Source organism: Bubalus kerabau, chromosome 8 (genome assembly GCF_029407905.1).
Source record: "Bubalus kerabau isolate K-KA32 ecotype Philippines breed swamp buffalo chromosome 8, PCC_UOA_SB_1v2, whole genome shotgun sequence".
Taxonomy (NCBI): domain Eukaryota; kingdom Metazoa; phylum Chordata; class Mammalia; order Artiodactyla; family Bovidae; genus Bubalus; species Bubalus kerabau.
Genome location: NC_073631.1, coordinates 80,849,028 through 80,865,313, shown reverse-complemented (window position 1 = coordinate 80,865,313; position 16,286 = coordinate 80,849,028). Strand labels below are relative to the sequence as shown.

Here is a 16,286-nt window from a genome sequence, read left to right as displayed (position 1 = left end):
TTGGGAAAATTTTGAGCACTTCTCTCCTGACATTTCTTGACATCCAAGACAATTCTTTACGGATTTCCCCACTTACCTGACTCAGAGCATCAGCCCCTCAACAAGCCAACAAACCAAAGTTAACTCCTGTCTTTTCACTTTCTGATGCAAAGGTATCAAAACATTCAGCGAACCATTGCTACAGAGAGGCCTGAAGAAGATTCTGGTAGCCAAATTTGTGATCCAGTTCCAGCAGGAGGCGGTGGAGGAGGTGGGAGTGACTCAGAGGCTGAATCTTCGAGCTTAGGTAAGGCCAGTGGATACCCATGGGATGGAAGGTGGATAAGGGAGAGCAGGGAGGTGGGCAAAATCCAGGAGGAGAAAGATGCTTGGTGCCAGCAGGGTAAAAACAGACAGAAGTGTCTCACCAGGAATGTAAACGAAAAGTGGATTCACAGTGAAAAGAACCTGTACTTGTGCATCAAGGTGATTTTTTTCAGTGTCTTAATCATTTCTTGTTGTGTAAATTTATTTATTGGTGTCCTAAGGATGTTTTCCACTTGTAAGTAAAAGATCCAGTAAGAATTCAAGGTCTCCTTCCAAGGATCCACGTGACAACAATAGGAATAAGACTTGTTTGTATTTAGAATAAAATATCAGTACAGTCCCCCCTGAGAGAGGAACCTGGCAGTAAAGAGGTTTTCCATTGGTCTTATGATTTTAAATACACCACCACCCAGGAAAATTTTTTACCAAATACCATCAGCATCCACTAGGGGGTCTGGTGTTCATTTCTTTGAATCTGCCTGAATGGAACTCAGATGTAAATATTCAAAAAGCCTGAGATTGGCTTCTTTTTTGTTTGTTTTTAACTGAAGTATAGTGGACTCACAATGTTGTGTTAGTTTCAGGTGTACAGCAAAGTGATTCCATTTCAAACATATGTATTCTTTTTCATATTCTTTTTCATAATTGACTGTTGTAAGATATTGAATATAATTCCCTGTACTGTACAGTAGATCCCTGTTATATATTATGTTATATTTTATTATATTATATATGTGTTTAGTTGCTCAGTCGTGTCCAACTCTTTGTGACCCTATGGACTGTAGCTGGCCAGGCTCCTCTGTCCATGGAATTCTCCAGGCAAGAATACTGGAGTGGGTTGCCATGCCCATCTCCAGGAGATCTTCCCAACCCAGGGATCGAACCCAGGTCTCCCACATTGCAGGCAGATTCTTTACTGTCTGAGCCACCAGGGAAGCATCTATATAGTGATTAACCCAAAACTCCTAATTTAGCCCTCCCCTGCTCCTTGCCCCTTTGGTCACCATAAAGTTGTCTTCAATGAAAAGATTGGTTTCTATTTCTTATACCTGTAATAGCGTAAGATTATCACAGCAACATCCTGATAATCCAAATCTCTTAAATTGGGTAAATGATGGCAGATGACAGGTACAGAACAGTCTGAGAAAACAGCCACGTGTTTCGTGTCCTGCAGGTCTCAGGTCTCTCTGAAAAGCAGAAGAGTGGATACTTTCATGGCCTTTTTTAAATACACATATATAGTTCCACCAACAATTTTAATTGCCTCCATTCTAATAATTTTATCAGATATATTAACTAAACGGACTAGTTAAGGTTTTTCTATTATTAATTCCTTTGACTGCTGAGAGAGATTTGGTAAGGTGGTGGAATAATTGGAAATATGAGGGAAAAGGAAGAGAAAATTCCTTTTTGGGTTTGGTATTGGATCTGTTGGCATTTGCTGTATAACAAATTATCCCAAAGCTTAGTATCTGAAGCTCACAGCCATGCATTAACCTCCCCCTGCCCCAGTTCTGCAGGTGGGCAGTTTGAGCTGACCTCTGCCAGGTACTTCCTCAGGGCACAGGGCTCACCCATGCCTCCTTGGTCAGCTGTGGAATAGGCTGCAGGCTGGCTGGCCTGAAGTGGCCTCAGCCAAGGTGGCTTGTCCCTGCTCCCCATGGCTTTTCATCTTGTACAGGCTGTTCTCATGATGAGGGAGAGAAAGTAAGTGGGGACCTACAGGCCTCTCAAAACCCTGGCTCAGAACCTCTGGCAAATTTTGTTGGTTAAAGCAAAACTCAAGGCCAGCTTGATTTAACGTGGGGAGAGGCTACAAAGTCTCAGAGTGATGGGGATGAAGGGAGAGGAAAGATTGTGATCCTTTCTGCAAACAAACTGACATAGCTATGGTGAGCAACTTGTAAAGAAAATAAGAAAAAATCATTGGGATAAAAGGGACGAGTTATTCAAGGACTTGATCCAACTGAAGTTACACTGGAGTACTCTGGGAAATAATGAGTCTCAACTGAGACACAGTGCTGGGACACCTGGCCATCACTGTGGCACTGGTTGGCTCACCATTCAGAACAACAGTCCTCTCCAGCAATGCCAGTGAAGGCTTGCAGGCTGCTAGTGCCACAAAAGAGAAGTCCTCTAATTGAAGCGATCTTTTCCCAATGCATTCAGTTAATTTGTTTCACTTCTTCCAGATCTGAGAAGAGATGGGTCACTTTCTCCAGTGAATTCACAAAAAATCACCTTGCTGCTACAGTCTCCAGCGGTCAAATTCATCACCAACCCTGAGTTCTTCACTGTACTGCATGCCAACTATGTGAGTGTTCCCACACACAGAGGGGGCCTGGCCTGGCTTCTGGCAAGACCCGAAACACAACTTTGCAAAGTCATTGGACAGATTAAAGAGGATAGCATTCTAACTCAGGCAAAGGGGTAGGATGGGGTGGGGTGAGGGGTGGGGACAGGGAAGAGGAACAGAAAAAAGATGGTTCCTTTCTATTCTCTGTGAGTTTCCCCAAAAGGAGAAAAGCTAGATTTAGGAATGCTATATCTTCTTTGGGTTTTTGTTAGATTCAAATGGGCTAATGTCAGTGAAAGTATTTGGAAACAAAGGTGCATTTTTATTATAGTTAAAATTTTTAAGAGACAAAATTAGGAAATTGACAGATTCCCTTCAACCTGAATCATTTTATAAAATCACTTTCATTAAAGAAAGTTTAAAACAGATAATAGGTTTCCTTTTCATATAATTAGTTTATCAAATAACCTGCTTATAGTTAATTTAATGTGATTTTTACATATTTAGCTTTCTCTCTCTCTCTCTTTTTTTTTTTTGGTATCGTCAAGAAAGCAATGACATGATATTGGCATGCATGCTTGGTCTGACTCTTCGCGACCCCATGGACTGTAGCCTACCAGGCTCCTCTGTCCATGGGATTTTCCAGGCAAGAGTACTGGAGTAGGTTGCCATTTCCTTCTCCAGGGTATCTTCCTGACCCAGGGATCGAACCTGGGTCTCCTGCATTGTAGGCAGATGCTTTTACCATCTGAGCCACCAGGGAAGTCCACCTGGGAAGCCCCCCTGATATCCTGATATTACTGTAGTCATTGCTTTTTTCATTTGACATGTGTTTTCTGTGGTTCAGGCACAGATCTAGGTGCTAGATGTAAAGACAGATTAGGGTGATACCTGATCAGCAGAAGCTCCCCGTTTTGTTGGGCAGCAGACATGCAAAAATGAGTCTAATGTGATAGAACAAAGCTGTCCTCTAGGAGGAACAAAGTGCACTGGAAACACACGTGATGCTCTGGACACTCAGGGAGAGTGAGGAGACTGAGTCCTGAAAGTTGAAAGTTGACAGGGCAGAGGTTCCAGGCAGTGGGAGAAAGGACTCAGCCTGGGACTGGGTCTAGTGGGGCTGGAGTGTGGTGACAGGCAGAGGTGGGAATAGAGGGTGGAGAAGAGCAGCAAATTACCTGGTACATCATGGAAAGGAGCCTGGATCTACCTCAGTAGGCAACCAGAACCAGCTGCAGTCTCAGACATTATCATCAGTTACACAATCCAGCTGTTTGAGAGGTTATTTTCTCAGGTAGAATTGTGGGAGAGGGACTGAGAGGTTAAGACCAGAGCCTGGTTCAAGTGCTTGAGTGAGCAATAATCCAGGGCTTCCCTAAGAAAGGGTCTGGGAGCAGGGAAAAACAACTCAGCCTAGGAGATATTTCTGCAGGGAATCAATCATGAGGGGGGATGGAGGGTGAGGACCCAAGAAAGTCTGAGTCCTTTCTGCTTTGCCCCCCTGAGTTAGGTGTCCCCATTCAACAGTAGTTTGATTAGGTGATGGGAGCTGTGGCAGGGGAGGAGGGACTAGTTTTTGAGCAGGTTATATTTAGGAAGCCTCTTGGGCATCTAGTGATTAGATCAAGAGCTGCTGCCCAGTGGTACAGGGGTGAGTCACGGAGGACAAGAAAGCTAGATAGTGGTGCTCTCTGAGCTGTTCCCCAGCCTGCTCTGGCTACTCACAGTCTTTCCCTGAACCACACACACCCATCAGCCCCAGGTAGCATAAAATGGTTATGTGGCACAACTAGAAACTCCTGAAGCTTTCTTCATTTCTTCTCATCTTCCAACCCCTACTAACAGTCACGTTTGTACATAGAAAGGAGTCGCAGACCTTTGAAGATCAGCCCTAAAATTCATACCGGAGTGGGTTGCCATTTCCTTTTCCACCTAAAATTCACAGGAAACTTTAACTAATACACCCTGTTATATAGATGGATAAGAGGAGCAATCCCCTGGAGCAGGGAAAGGCTACCCACTCCAGTATTCTGGCCTGGAGAATTCCATGGACTGTATAGTCCATGAGGTTGCAAAGAGTTGGACACAACTGAGCAACTTTCACTTTCACTTTCAACACTTTGAAGAAGACCAAGGATGAATCTGTGCTGTCAGAGGAGGAACCAGGGAGGAGAGGGAGGAGATGCTCAGAGAGTCAGAAGGAGATTCAGGGGAGCAGAACCAGGCTGGGGCAGAGTGGGTTGGGGAGGGAGGAGGGGGAGGGGAACTTGAGATGCAGGGGAGTTGGACAGTGTCCTAGGATGCTGGAAGAGTGGTAGAGTTCAGATTGTGAGGAGATCCATGTGTGTTCGCGGTGGGCAGGTATTTACTTCTGGAGCAAGATCTCTGCTTCCAAGGCCTCCTCCTCAATGCTCACAATAAATCCCTGTGTAGCAACCACATCGCATCCCATTAAGGTGCTCAAAGTATGCTTGGTCTGTGTTTCTCCTAATCCCCACATCCTTCCCCATCTGCCTGGACCCCATCTCAGAGTGCCTACCGAGTCTTCACCAGTAGCACCTGCTTGAAGCACATGATCCTCAAAGTCCGGCGGGATGCACGCAACTTCGAACGCTACCAGCACAACAGAGACTTGGTGAATTTCATCAACATGTTCGCAGACACGCGGCTGGAATTGCCCCGGGGCTGGGAGATCAAAACGGACCAGCAGGGAAAGGTGAGCATGACTGCTGCTGGGGCCTTACATCAGAAGGTGAAGACCCATGAACAGGTGAGGAGGGAGGTTGATGATGAGATCAGAGCCTGTTCCTGAGACGTGCTATTGGCCACCAGGCAGAAGGGAGGGTAACTATCCGCATTGGGATTTCTGTCTCTTGATGTTTAGAATGTTTCCAAATGTCCCTGACTTCTGCCCACCGATGCTAACATCACCTCCACCAAGTTGTGACATTGCTGTGTTCCCTGGGTGGGGAGGAGGGTTGGGGGACAGTATCACACCCAGTTGAGAACTACAGGCTCCATATTTCTTAATTTAGATTTGGAACGTGAAACCAGATTCTATTCAATGACCTTTCTATTGTTTTGCCTCCTTAGTTCCCTCTCAGAGGATTAAATTATTAGTTAAATGGGAGTGACATTATTAAATTATTCATTGTAATTTCCCTAATAAGCCTTCAGTTCTCATTAAAACAGGGTGAATTGGGCCAATGAAGTGTTACTGGCTTGCATTTTGCTTTTGTGTGGCATTAACCAAAACTAGTCTTTCCCAGGGATGCTGTAGAAGCCTAGCTGAGTCAGCTAAGGCAAGAATGCTCTTTCTTAATCACCATCAATCACTTTCATGTATTTATAGGACAGGTCAAACAGGCTACCGAGGAATCGTCCCTGCATAATCTTCTATAAACTTTAGTAGAGAGACTCCTTCCCTCTTCTAGTGTCAAAAGAATCAGGAGTGTTGCCATCAAACATGTGTCTCAACAGGAAACTGCATCATGCAGCTCTCTTCGTCTGTGATTATGACCATGTAAAACCACAGTTCCCTAAAGTCGGCTGATGGGGCTTCACAGTGCCCTGGGAACCAGAAACCCCCCTCTCACACTTTGTCATGTCCCAGTACCTGAACCCTCTGAAACATGGGAGGAAAGATTGTGTCCTCTAATTGATGCAAGTCCACCAGTACAGTGAATCTCTATGACCAGCTCTGCAGTCAGGGATGAACTTGGCAGGGGGTGCCTTGTGTGGTGGAAAAACCACCATAGACAGAATCTACTCTTATTTACCAGATGTGGCCTCCACTAGGAGAATGACAGTGAAACATGGTGTGGGAAACATGCTTTCTATACAAAAGAAACAGAACAGTTTCCAGAAACTAGACCACCTTCTGGTTTCTCACCAGCCAACATGCTTCTCACTTTGTCAACACGTTCAGAGTCAACAGCCTTCACTTTTACTGTGCACCATGTAGGAAGAGGAGGGCTGGTCTGAGCTGTTTGGTGCCTTTGAATGCACATCATCCCCACAAGGAAGACCAAATGGCATCTGACTCACCTGTCATCTTGAAAACCTGGAGAGGGTGGACACAGCCTCTGCCCAACATCAATAGGGATTTTGTGCACCTCAGGTTGGCTCCAGGGTTGAGCTGTGGAGGATGGTTGTCGTCCAGGAGGTGGTGGGGCTCAGGCAATAGGACAGGTGACAGCCTGTCGGGGACAGGTGTGAGATGGAGGTGGCCTCTACTAAGGAATATGCACATAACAACAAAGTAATACGAGGCCTCTGAAGACCTGCTTTGTGAAGGAAACAGAATCTTTGTCTTGAGAAAAAGCATATCTTTTAGTATAATTTTCTTCAGAAAATAGAAATAAACATTTTAAAGATATCTGTTTATCATCTACACAATGGCACAAGAACGCATGCCTTATATTGAGCAAGAAGAACCCACACATAGAAAACAAGCCAGAGGAAAGCAGACAGAAGAAAACAGAACCAGCGCAGGATCTAGCAATCCTACTCTGGGTATTGATTCAAAAGAACTGAACTCAAAATCTCTGAGATATCTGTACTACTGTGGTTTAATCAAATAGCAAAGATATGGAAGCAACCTAAATGTCTCTTGATGGATGAGTGGATAAAGAAAAGGTGGTATATACATACAAGGGAGTATTATTTAACCTTAAAAAAGAAGAGGATTCTGACATACTACAACATGGATGAACCTGGAAGACATTGTGTTAAATGAAATTAGCTAGTCATAGGACAAAGACTGCATTATTCCATTTATATGAGAGATCTAAAACAGTCAAACTTATAGAAACAGTAAAATCGTGGTTGCCGAGGGATGGGGGCAGGAGGAAGTAGGGAGTTTCTGTTCAACAGGAATAGAGTTTTAGTTATGCTAGTTAAGTTCTAGAGATCAGCTATCCAATATTGTGCCTATAGTTAACAGTACTGTACTTTATGCACTTTAAATTTTTTCTTTTATTTTTTTACACTTTAACATTCGTTTGAAAGGAAACCTCGTTAAGTGTTCTTACTACAGTTAAAAACTAGAAAAGGATGTGGGCTAGATAAATGGTTTAAGATTTCATGGAACAACGAAATGTAACAGCATAGGGATAAAAGAGAGGAGAAATGACACTATGTAAAATCGAATCCTGGTTATAGAATATGAACATGGAAGCAGCCCCCAAAGCACAGAGAAGGTACCATTTTGCAACCAGTGAAGGATAAAGTGAAAAAAATATATGAAAACCAGAAAAAAATGTATCTCACTTTCTCAGCAAGAACCAATTTAATATCACAAACTCCCTTAAGACCCCTTGCCTGTGTGCTTCTTTGTAGAGTTTACATGTTTGTTCTATGTACTGTTTTGTCTGTTTCTCCTGGCAGAATTTTAAGCTCTTTGAGAGCAGGGGTCTTTGTGTTGCTCATTGATGAAACTTCTGAGGGCCTAGAATAGTGTCTGGCACATAGCTGGCCCTCACTAAGTCTCTGTTGGATGAAAGGCTTATAGATATTCTTGAAGAAGAAATTAATAGATACAGTAGCAATAAGTAAATATTAACTATAAATATTAAATTATTAATTAAATATTGAAAATAAAGCTTTGATCTACAACAGATTGTTCAGATGGGCAGATTAATTGGACTCACTGAGTTACAGTAAAATTAATTAAAATAAATGCTACTCTAGAATGTCTTTACATCGAGACTTTAAAAATCTTATCAATATACAGCCACGATAATGTGAAAGTCATTTACAAAAGAATTAAAAATCAGACAAACCTCAAACTTCCCATCCATAAAACCAAACTGTAGAAATCCACAGAACAATGACTACAGGTTATTGATGAGAAAGATGGCAGCTCAATAATCCTATTTCCAGAAAACATTGTTATTGAAGTGTGAAGACAGTAGGGAAAAATCCTCATGTGCAAGACTTCAGGGCTCACCCTACTGTTTTGCCTGCCCTAAGAAAACACCAAAAGCCATTCTCCAGATGGCTCACAAATGTCAGAAGGGAAAATCAAAAATGGGAAAATCATAGCATTAAAAATCTTTGGTGATGGGTATTTTAATCAATCAAATGCACAAATATAAATGTAAATAATTGCTTTAAAATTATAATGCTTTGTATTGAAAAAGCTCAATAAAGTATGGGAAAATATGTATAATAAAAATGGAATACTTGTATAAGAACAATTTGGATCAGTATCCCTGGACCAGAATTAAAAAGATGAGGAAACAGAGAGTCGACTGGCAACACAGCCCCCCAGCCTCTTACGGGGTGAGATGCAAGAGCCTATCCTTAAGGAAGAAATCAGGCCTTACTGGAGACATTCAAGCAAAGATTGGACAACTACTTTTCCAGAACAGAAAGGAAACTCATGCATCAAAAAAGGTGACTAATAATGTACCAAAAGAATATGGCTGCACAAATACTAGAGTCTAATCAGATAAAACATTTTAAGGAATTTCTTGGAACCTACAGTAAATTTATAGAAACCTGCTTTTTAGACTGTGTTAAAGACTTTACAAGAAAAGAAGTAAAACCTGAAGAGACCACCTGTTCAGAACATTGCTTACAGAAGTATTTAAAAATGACTCAACAAACATCTATGAGATTTTAGGAATATCATATTCAGCAGAATGAAGCCCTGGTTGCCAAAACAGGACTCCTTGGCCAGCCATGATCGAGAAGTCCTAATGGGTGGACTTTTGATGAAAGATTGCCAACAGCTATTGCACTGGAAATGAGGATTCACCTGATAGAATCCCCTGAAAGTAGTAGCCACCATGTTAAACCTGGCAAATGGAAACCACTGGAGAAACATTGATATATACGGGAATAGTCAAAATAGAAGGTCTTATTGTTCAATGAAAATAAGATGCAACACTTGTTGAGGCCTTAAGATTCAGCAGCTTGGTCACTTGATTAGAAAAATAAACCATTTTTTATTCAATAGTGACTGTTAATTTTAAAGCAAAATATGTGTTCAATCATGTATGAGATAGAAAACATTTTATTACTAAAAATAGTATAAATGAAAATCATTGGGGAAAAAAAATGAGGAAACAAAAAGTGGGTGGGTGAGAGGGCAGGGAAAGTGGGTACTAAGTTCCTAGTTGGGTGTAAGGGGAGCCAAGTGGATAATTTGAAAAACAAAAGCTAAATATAGTTGCTTGACAAACTTAAAAGGTAATCATTGTACCATTTAAAGCAAGATTTTTCTCTCTTGAATTCCTACAAAAGATAAAATCAAACAAAATACAGTGTTTGTATCAAAAACACACAAAAGAATCCACAAGGAAGCAAAGAAAATTAGAATATTAAAAATAAAATGACAACAGTAAAGCCAAGCATAACAGTTGTGGCAGCAAGTGGAAATAGAATAAACTTGTTACTCCTTACACTTAGTACTCCACATAGGGAATGGTATCTCCTTACCAAAAGGAGCTACTGTCAGATTTGATACCAAACAAATACAGCTTTAAAAAAGACATACCTAAGAGATAATTTAAAATGTTTAATAGTAAAAGAATAAATATTAATATAGTATGAAAACAATAACAGAAAAATCAGTGTTGGTGTATTAATATCATACAAAGGAGAGTTGAAATCTAAATCCTAAAAATGGGGTCAAAGAAAGATTTTATATTCATCAATGGCACAGTTTAAATTACAATAATCATATATACATTATGAGCCAAAGAACAAGATACATATTATATAAAGAAAAATAAAAGAACTGCAAAGGAAATGAAGAAATGCAAAAGGTAGGCAAATGTGTTTTATATCCATCAGTTCAATAGATTAAATAGACAAAATAAGATTTGAATACTTTCCTGTTAATGGAACATATATTAACTCTTTCATTTAAAATAAAGCTTACATTAACCTTAATTGCATACAATTTTTATCTGAGATACCTAAAATAGTCATATTAATAGAAACAGAAAGTAGAATAGAGGTTACCAGGAACTTGGGGGTGAGGCAGAGGAGAGAATGAGGACTTATTTCTTTTAATGGGACCATAGTTTCAGTTTTGGAAAGTGAAAAAGTTTAGGAAATAAATAGTGGTGATGACCGCACAACAATGAGAATGCACTTAATGCCTCTAAATTGTGCATTTAAAAAATAACTAAGATGGCAGATTTTATATGATTTTTAATAAAAATATACTTTTATTTATTTTTAATTGAGGTATAATTGAAATATAATATTAGTTTCAGGTATACAGCATGCTGCTGCTGCTGCTGCTAAGTCGCTTCAGTCGTGTCTGACTCTGTGCGACCCCATAGACAGCAGCCCACCAGGCTCCCTGTCCCTGGGGTTCTCCAGGCAAGAACACTGGAGTGGGTTGCCATTTCCTTCTCCAATGCATGAAAGTGAAAAGTGAGAGTGAAGTCACTCAGTCCTGTCCGACTCTTAGCGACCCCATGGACTGTAGCCCACCAGGCTCCTCCATGCATGGGATTTTCCAGGCAAAAGTACTGGAGTGGGGTGCCATTGCCTTCTCCGGTATACAGCATAGTGATGCAATATTTTTATAGATTATACTCCATCTACCATTATCATAAAATAGCAGCTATATTTCTCTGTGTCATACAATATATCCTTGTTGATTATTCATTTTATACATAGTAGATTATTTCTTTTAATCCCATTCCCCTATCTTGCCATTCCCTCCTTCCTTATCACCACTGGCAACCAAAACAAAAGCATATATGTTTTCTGTGTCTGAGAGTCTATGTCTGCTTATATTCATTAATTAGTTTTATTTTTTAGATTCCATATATAAGTGATAACATACATCACATATATAACAGTATTTTTTTCTCTCTCTGACTTACCTCACTAAGGATAATAACCTCTGTATCCATCCATGTTGTTGCAAATGTCAGAATTTCTTTCTTTTTTATGGCTGAGTAGTATTCCAGTGTGTGTGTGTGTGTGTGCGCTCGCGCATATGCGTGATGTGTGTATACCACATCTCCTTTATCCATGCATCTATTGACAGACACTTAGGCTGTTTCCATATCTTACCTATTGTAAATAATGCTGCTGTGAACATTGGGGTGCATGTATCTTTTGAATTAATATTTTCAATTTTCTTTGGATATATGCCCAGGACTGGAATTGCTGGATCATATGATAGTTCTATTTTTAGTTTTTTGAGGAACCTCCATTCTGTTTTCACAGTAGCTGTACCAATTTATGTTCCTATCAACAATATACTAGGGTCCTCTTTTCTCCATGTCCTCGCCATAATTTGTTGTTTGTAGACTTTTTGTGGAGAAGGAAATGGCAATCCACTCCAGTATTCTTGCCTGGGAAATCCCAAGGACAGAGAAGCCTGGTGGGCTACAATCCAGGGCATTGTAAAGAATCTGACGTGACTGAAGCAACTCAGCACAGCACAGACTCTTTGACATTAGCCATTCTGACCGGAGTGAGGTGACATGTCTCATTATGGTTTTGACTTACACTTTTCTGGTGATTAACAGTGTTGAGCTTATTGACCATCTGTATATCTTTTTTGGAAAAACATCTACTCTGATCTTATGCCCATTTTTTAATCAGATTCATTGAGCTGTATGAACTATTTATATATTTTGGATATTAAGCTCTTATCAGTCATATCATTTGCAAATATTTTCTCCCACTCAGTAGGCTGTCTTTTTATTTTATCAATGGTTTCCTTTGCTGTGCAGTAGCTTTTAAGTTTAATTCAGTTCAGTTCAGTCGCTCAGTCGTGTCCGACTCTTTGGGACCCCATGAACCGCAGCACGCCAGGCCTCCCTGTCCATCACCAACTCCCAGAGTTCACTCAAACTCATGTCCATCGAGTCGGTGAAGCCATCCAGCCATCTAATCCTCTGTTGTCCCCTTCTCATCTTGCCCCCAATCCCTCCCAGCATCAGGGTCTTTTCCAATGAGTCAACTCTTTGCATGAGGTGGCCAAAGTATTGGAGTTTCAGCTTTAGCATCAGTCCTTCCAATGAACACCCAGGACTGATCTCCTTTAGGATGGACTGGTTGGATCTCCTTGCAGTCCAAGGGACTCTCAAGAGTCTTCTCCATCACCACAGTTCAAAAGCATCAATTCTTCAGTGCTCAGCTTTCTTCACAGTCCAACTCTCACATCTATACATGACCACTGGAAAAACCATAACCTTGACTAGACGGACCTTTGTTGGCAAAGTAATGTCTCTGCTTTTGAATTACAACTTCACATTGTACCAAAATAATTTTCAGAAACAATTCACCAAAAATAAAGCTAGTAAAATATAATTAAGCATTTAACTGATCTATAACTAGAGACAAATAGTGGAAAGATTTATATACATAGGAGTAAAAAAAAAAATGCTGTGTATTAGAAAACAAAGCAAATAAAAATCAAAAGCAATTTGAAGGCACATAAGTAAGCACATTTAAAATAAAGAAAACCTTAACATCCCAACAACAAAAAAGGGAACAAGCAAAGTACAAAGACAGTACTCCAGTGAAGAGATTGAACAGTAAACCTAAGAGAAAATGTTTGGCTTCCCTTATAATTTATCATTATTTGCCATTCAGCATTTCTAAGAGTTCTTTCCAGTACTCAGCATTAGTAAAGTCCATAAAAAGAGTTCATGGACTTTTGGTAAGATGATAAATCTGTACTGTTCTCATGAAGATAGTTTGTTGATATGGATCAATAAATGTATAATGTTTTCCTAACTTTTAACCCAGTAATTAGTCAACTTTTAGGAATTTATACTAAAAGTTACCACATATACATATATATAACCCATTTAACTTTAATTTATAAACTTTAAAAGACATATAATTGAATAATAAAAATCTGCTTTTACTGTATATTAATTTAGCTTGTATTTGTATGTTTAAAATCCCATGTAAGCATGTTAATGTTGGGTTTTTTCACTCACATTTCATACTTATATGAATTCTTTACTAATATTTTTTAATGTCATTGTCATCATTTTTTGAGAATCTAACATAATGTTTCAGGGGAGATCATTTCAGTCCCCTGCATGTTGTTGGACATACAGCCCTTTTTGAGTCTGTGTGGGATGCTATCCTGGGAAATTTTATTACCAGCCACAGATACCAACTCACATGATACTCAGAAAGTTGTTGTTTACCTTTGTCCTGTGGGGAGTATTTTGATCTCCATTATGAAACAACTCCCTGTATGACATTTTATAGAGATCTTTAAAAGACTCATATACAATAACATCTAATACTCAAAATTATAAGCTCATGTTCACCCAAGAATAATTTCTAAATCTGTATATAATTTCTTGGACTACTTATGTCAGATGACACCTAAACATTTCTAAAATGAGCACTGATTGAGGTAAATTAGGCAAAGATATTGATACCAAATATTACCTTTTGTTCAAAAGAGAATATTTGAAAGATTTTTTTCTAGTACAGAAGTCTTTATTAAAAAAAATAAGTATTCCTTTTTTGTGAAGGGTAGCTAATTTTAGATTTAAAGAATGTCATTTGTTATATATTGGAACATACACACTAATCAGACATGCCTCAAGGCTTTGTGTACAGAAGTATTTATTGAAGCACTATTTTAAACCAGTAAAAAAAAAAAAAAATTAAGTGTCCCATGATAGAGGTTACCAAAGCTAATTGTTATGTATCTTGCAAACAGCAGTGAATAGAAGAGAAGTGAAGGGCAAAGGAGAAAAGGAAATATATACCCATTTGAATGCAGAGTTCCAAAGAATAGCAAGGAGAGATAAGAAAGGCTTCCTCAGTGATCAATGCAAAGAAATAGAGGAAAATAATAGAATGGGAAAGACTAGAGATCTCTTCAAGAAAATTAGAGATACCAAGGGAATATTTCATGCAAAGATGGGCAAAATAAAAGACAGAGATGGTATGGACCTAACAGAAGCAGAAGATATTAAGAAGAGGTGGCAAGAATACACAGAGGAACTATACAAAAAAGATCTTCACAACCCAGATAATCATGATGGTGTGATCACTCACCTAGAGCCAGACATCCTGTAATGCAAAGTCAAGTGGGCCTTTGGAAGCATCACTACAAACAAAGCTAGTGGAGGTGATGGAATTCCAGTTGAGCTATTTCAAATCCTAAAAGATGATGCTGTGAAAGTGCTGCACTCAATATGCCAGCAAATTTGGAAAACTCAGCAGTGGCCACAGAACTGGAAAAGATCAATTTTCATTCTAATCCCAAAGGAAGGCAATGCCAAAGAATGCTCAAACTACTGCAAAATTGCACTCATGTCACACACTAGTAAAGTAATGCTCAAAATTCTTCAAGCCAAGCTTCAACAATACGTGAACCATGAACTTCCAGATGTTCAAGCTGGTTTTAGAAAAGGCGGAGGAACCAGAGATCAAATTGCCAACTTCCACTGGATCATCGGAAAAGCAAGAGAGTTCCAGAAAAACTTCTGCTTTATTGACTATGCCAAAGCCTTTGACTGTGTGGATCACCACAAACTGTGAAAAATTCTGAAAGAAATGGGAATACCAAACCACCTGACCTGCCTTTTGAGATATCTGTATGCAGGTCAGGAAGCAACAGTTTAGAACTGGACATGGAACAGACTGGTTTCAAATAGGAAAAGGAGTACGTCAAGGCTGTATATTGTCACCCTGCTTATTTAACTTATATTCAGAGTACATCATGAGAAACACTGGGCTGAAGGAAGCACAAGCTGGAATCAAGATTGCCGGGAGAAATATCAATAACCTCAGATATGCAGATGACACCACCCTTATGGCAGAAAACAAAGAAGAACTAAAAAGCCTCTTGATGAAAGTGAAAGAGGAGAGTGAAAAAGTTGGTTTAAAATTCAACATTCAGAAAACTAAGATCATGCATCTGGTCCCATCACTTCATGGCAAATAGATGGGGAAACAGTAGAAACAATGACAGACTATTTTTTTGAGCTCCAAAATCACTGCAGATGGTGACTGCAGCCATGAAATTGAAAGATGCTTTGCTCCTTGAAAGAAAAGTTATGACCAACCTAGAGAGCATTTTAAAAAGCAGAGATGTTACTTTGCCAACAAAGGTCTGTCTAGTCAAAGCTATGGTTTTTCCAATAGTCATGTATGGATGTGAGAATTGGACTGTAAGGAAAGCTGAGTGCTGAAGAATTGATGCTTTTGAACTGTGGTATTGAAGACTCTTGAGAGTCCCTTGGACTGCAAGGAGATCCAACCAGTTCCTAAAGGAAATCAGTCCTGAATATTCATTGGAAGGACTGATGCTGAAACTGAAACTCCAATACTTTGGCCACCTGCTGCAAAGAACTGACTCATTTAAAAAGACCCTGATGCTGGGAAAGATTGAAGGCAGGAGAAGAAGGGGACGACAGAGGATGTGATGGTTGGATGGCATCACCAACTCAATGGACATGAGTTTGAGTAAACTCCAGGAGTTGGTGATGGACAGGGAGGCCTGGCGTGCTATAGCCCATGGGGTCACAAAAAGTCAGACACAACTGAGCGACTGAACTAACTGAACCGATCCATCAAACTGAACACCATATACTCAATAAAATTCTGTGTTAAAAGGATATTTAATAACTTAGAGAAATGCTCATAAAATAATAGGTGAAAAAATCTTATATAACAAAATTGTAGATGCTGATGTTAGGAAAATAGATGTACATTTGCATAG

At 39.8% G+C, this 16,286-nt stretch overlaps 1 protein-coding gene, 1 non-coding gene and 1 pseudogene across 2 annotated transcripts in view; 2 read left to right on the top strand and 1 right to left on the bottom strand.

The window, feature by feature from the left end:
* HECW1 (HECT, C2 and WW domain containing E3 ubiquitin protein ligase 1) overlaps positions 1-16,286 on the top strand; it is a 483,654-nt gene that overhangs the window by 378,308 nt on the left and 89,060 nt on the right. The window contains exons 13-15 of the mRNA XM_055590733.1: positions 153-286; positions 2,499-2,620; positions 5,133-5,318. Coding sequence (XP_055446708.1) covers positions 153-286; positions 2,499-2,620; positions 5,133-5,318 — 442 coding nt within the window. The remainder of the gene's footprint in view (positions 1-152; positions 287-2,498; positions 2,621-5,132; positions 5,319-16,286) is intronic.
* On the bottom strand, positions 3,292-3,365 carry TRNAC-ACA (transfer RNA cysteine (anticodon ACA)). The gene has a single exon. It is a non-coding gene; the product is annotated as a tRNA-Cys (tRNA).
* On the top strand, positions 8,257-9,465 carry LOC129659403 (mitochondrial import inner membrane translocase subunit Tim9-like; annotated as a pseudogene).